Consider the following 2985-nt stretch of genomic DNA (forward strand, 5'->3'; position numbering starts at 1 on the left):
TGTGCAGGCGGACATATAAGGACTGAACATCTGATCAATTTACATCATTCCTACAATCGGACTGAAATCGCAGGGATTCGAAATCGGCCTTCGAAAAGTTGATAGTAAGTAGTACTACGAACCGGATTCAGAAATCCAGTGTAATAATTTAAAATGCAGATATGACTGCTATGTATACATGTACATGTACCAGTGCGTTGTTTTATCATATGCACAATTATCTCCCCACCACGTTTTTTTGGGGGGGGTTGCAGATTTGATGATTTTTATTACAGTATCAAAACTTAACAAACGGTACATCTCTGGATTATTTTTATAATTATAATTATTAAACCCAAATTTAGTATTGACATTTAGGGTATATATGCTACATGTTTTTGAAATGAATTTAAAATCACAGAGTTCTGAATAATAGGCTATATTTCACCCCTGATAAAAACTACGTGCGTCAGCTGCAACCACCAGAACAGACATTGAAATGATTTGATACTGGTAAGCATGGTAAATGTAATTCGGTACCAAGGTAACCCTCAAATATTATATCCGTCAATTAATGGGATAGGGTGACACGTTGCTCTCCGGATGTTTGTTTACAAATATCAATATGATGACGTCATTTTCAATTACGTCATTTTCATTATGACGTCATTGTTTGGCGTTGAAGATGTTACACGCACAATTTAGCTTGACCGTCTGCCTTTGTGTTTTGTCCATATTGTGTAAGGTAGGTTATTATTTCGAATTCATATTCATAAAATACTGATGGACGAATCATTTCGAACTTCGTCGGCGTTGACCGTCATGCATTTCTCATGTTCACAGAGTTTGGACGAGGATTCAATTAGAACCAAACAATCTCCATTTCCAGAACACTTAGGGAAAGATGTAGATGATTACGTCAAAGACTCCCACAACGCTCTGTCGGCGGTGGAGGGATCTGACGTCACACTAAACTGCGTAAATGACGTCACGAGGAAGGTGATTCGGAATTTTCGACAGGCCAAATATCGATGGATTCATAATGGGATGCGACATAAAGCCGAACGAGGACGAGTGAAACACGAAAATGGTTCGGTGGAATTCAGCAACTTAAAGTGGAGCGATGGGGGTTCTTATCTTTGTCAGATTGAGTACGAGCCGTATTTAGTGAAGACTGTCGGTGTGTACTCTTTGCTGGTCATGCCGGAGAATCCCCCAGTAAGAGTAGTGCAGTTTGGAAGACGATTCTGCCTTCAGTGTAACAGCGCCGCTATCGGACACGTGTATCGCTACACAAAGCGAAACTGGATCGTCAACGACAAATACACGGTGTTTGTCAACGACATCCGGGCCAATTCAGTGTCGGAGGATTGCATCGAGATCGCGCTACCGAAAATGTCCGGGGACTGGACGTGTGTGACGTCACAGGAATACTCGGAGAAACAATGGTCCACCGCGTTTTACCGAATCCTGGTGACTCCCGAACCGTCTATATTTGGGAAATTGGGAAATTTCTTGAAGGAAAATGTGATACATGCAGTTTTATTCGCTGTTGGTATCGCTTTGTTCTGCGTGTCGTACTATGTTGCAAAGGTTAAGAAAGGGGGGCTCGTGAAAAATGAAAACTCGGAAAGTAGTCCACTGACTACTGAGAACAAAACTTGATGTAGTGGGCCAAACGGTCGACAGAGACCAGGGGGGGGGGGGGGGGGGGGGGGGGGGGTCCGCTTCAGTAAACTAAACGCACACCATACAACAGATAATCTGTGTCATTTATTATGATAATAATGTAATCATTTTGTAGCCCTTAAAATAAATATACATGTATTTAACTTGAGTCTCCAATCCAAATTCGTTCATATTGACCATGAATAGCTCAAAAGTGCTGTTCAATTCTTATATTTATATTCATTCACTAATTCACCGTTTGTTTGCAATGAAATACTCCTCGGGGTAGTTTGCTTATTGGAACAGCGTCCTGGATTGTGAACTTGCACGTCAAAATATAGTGCACAGAAAATGAACAAAATGCATTTTTGATTCAACAAATTTAATGAGTAAGTGATTTTTTTTTAATGTAAAGAATATAATTTTTAAAACGAAACTTCACAATAAAAGTAACTTTATAAGTATTTAATCCTGAATTTAACTGACTCCTGGGTACTGCGGAGGCTCGATGTTCGGTCTGAATAGATGGTCGTGTCAAGGATTTGAAACTGATAAATATATTTGTGCAGTTCTTATTCTCTGACGTGGAAAAAAATAAAGCTTTTCTTCCTTTTTGTTGTATTCCGCATGTTCTGTCACCGTCGTATTGTGACGTGCGTCAAAACATAAACATGACCAAATGTGTTCATATCTATATCTCTCTCTGTCTTTCTTTCTCTCTGAAATAACTAAACACTTCTGTAATTCTATATTACATGTACATGTATATTATGAAGATATACCATGAACTATTTACAGAATGTTTGTTGAATAATGATAATTAAAAAAACAAAACAAACAAAAAAACATAGACATGACGTTACACTTCGTCTTAACCTGCCTTTTAGCAACATTGCACGGTGCACTGTATTTTGGAGCTAGGAGGCCACAAGATTAAGATGATAATCCATGCAAGTTCACAATTTTAATCCGAGGTGTGACTTTGCGAGATCTTTGTAACATGTTGTTTTGTTTTAAATCATTACGCTCTCTCAGTCTAGTTTGGTTCCCGCCCCCGCCATTCTTTGATCACTTGTTTCGAGAGTGATCAAAGAGTGGCGGGGGCGGGGACCAGACTAATCCGTCCATGGTCAATATGAACGCATCGTGCTGCGCGCTGAAATTGGTTCATAGAGGGAAATGTTATTTGTAATATATATAAAAAAAACTTCATATAAAAACTTACATGAGAAACTTCAAACGTACTGTGCGACTACAAATACCAGAAGTGGTGTCAATCACATGCAGATTCTAAAAAATTCTGAAGAACTTTTAGTAAACTTGAAATCACAAAACTTT

General features: G+C 39.0%; 1 protein-coding gene across 1 annotated transcript; it reads left to right on the forward strand.

Moving 5' to 3' along the window:
* Positions 1–662: 662 nt before the first annotated feature.
* Positions 663–1650, forward strand: LOC125656359 (uncharacterized). Its single transcript, XM_048886968.2, has 2 exons — positions 663–724; positions 823–1650. Exons 1-2 carry the CDS (start codon positions 665–667, stop codon positions 1642–1644), a joined length of 882 nt encoding a protein of 293 aa, XP_048742925.2. The 5' UTR covers positions 663–664; the 3' UTR covers positions 1645–1650.
* Positions 1651–2985: the final 1335 nt, after the last annotated feature.

Source organism: Ostrea edulis, chromosome 7 (genome assembly GCF_947568905.1).
Source record: "Ostrea edulis chromosome 7, xbOstEdul1.1, whole genome shotgun sequence".
NCBI lineage: Eukaryota > Metazoa > Mollusca > Bivalvia > Ostreida > Ostreidae > Ostrea > Ostrea edulis.

Excerpts from the sequence above, each read along its gene's own strand:
- LOC125656359 (XM_048886968.2), top strand. The coding sequence starts at position 665 with ATGTTACACGCACAATTTAGCTTGACCGTCTGCCTTTGTGTTTTGTCC. Across the intron at positions 725-822 it reads TTTTGTCCATATTGTGTAAG|AGTTTGGACGAGGATTCAAT; the intron begins GTAGGTTATTAT and ends TCATGTTCACAG.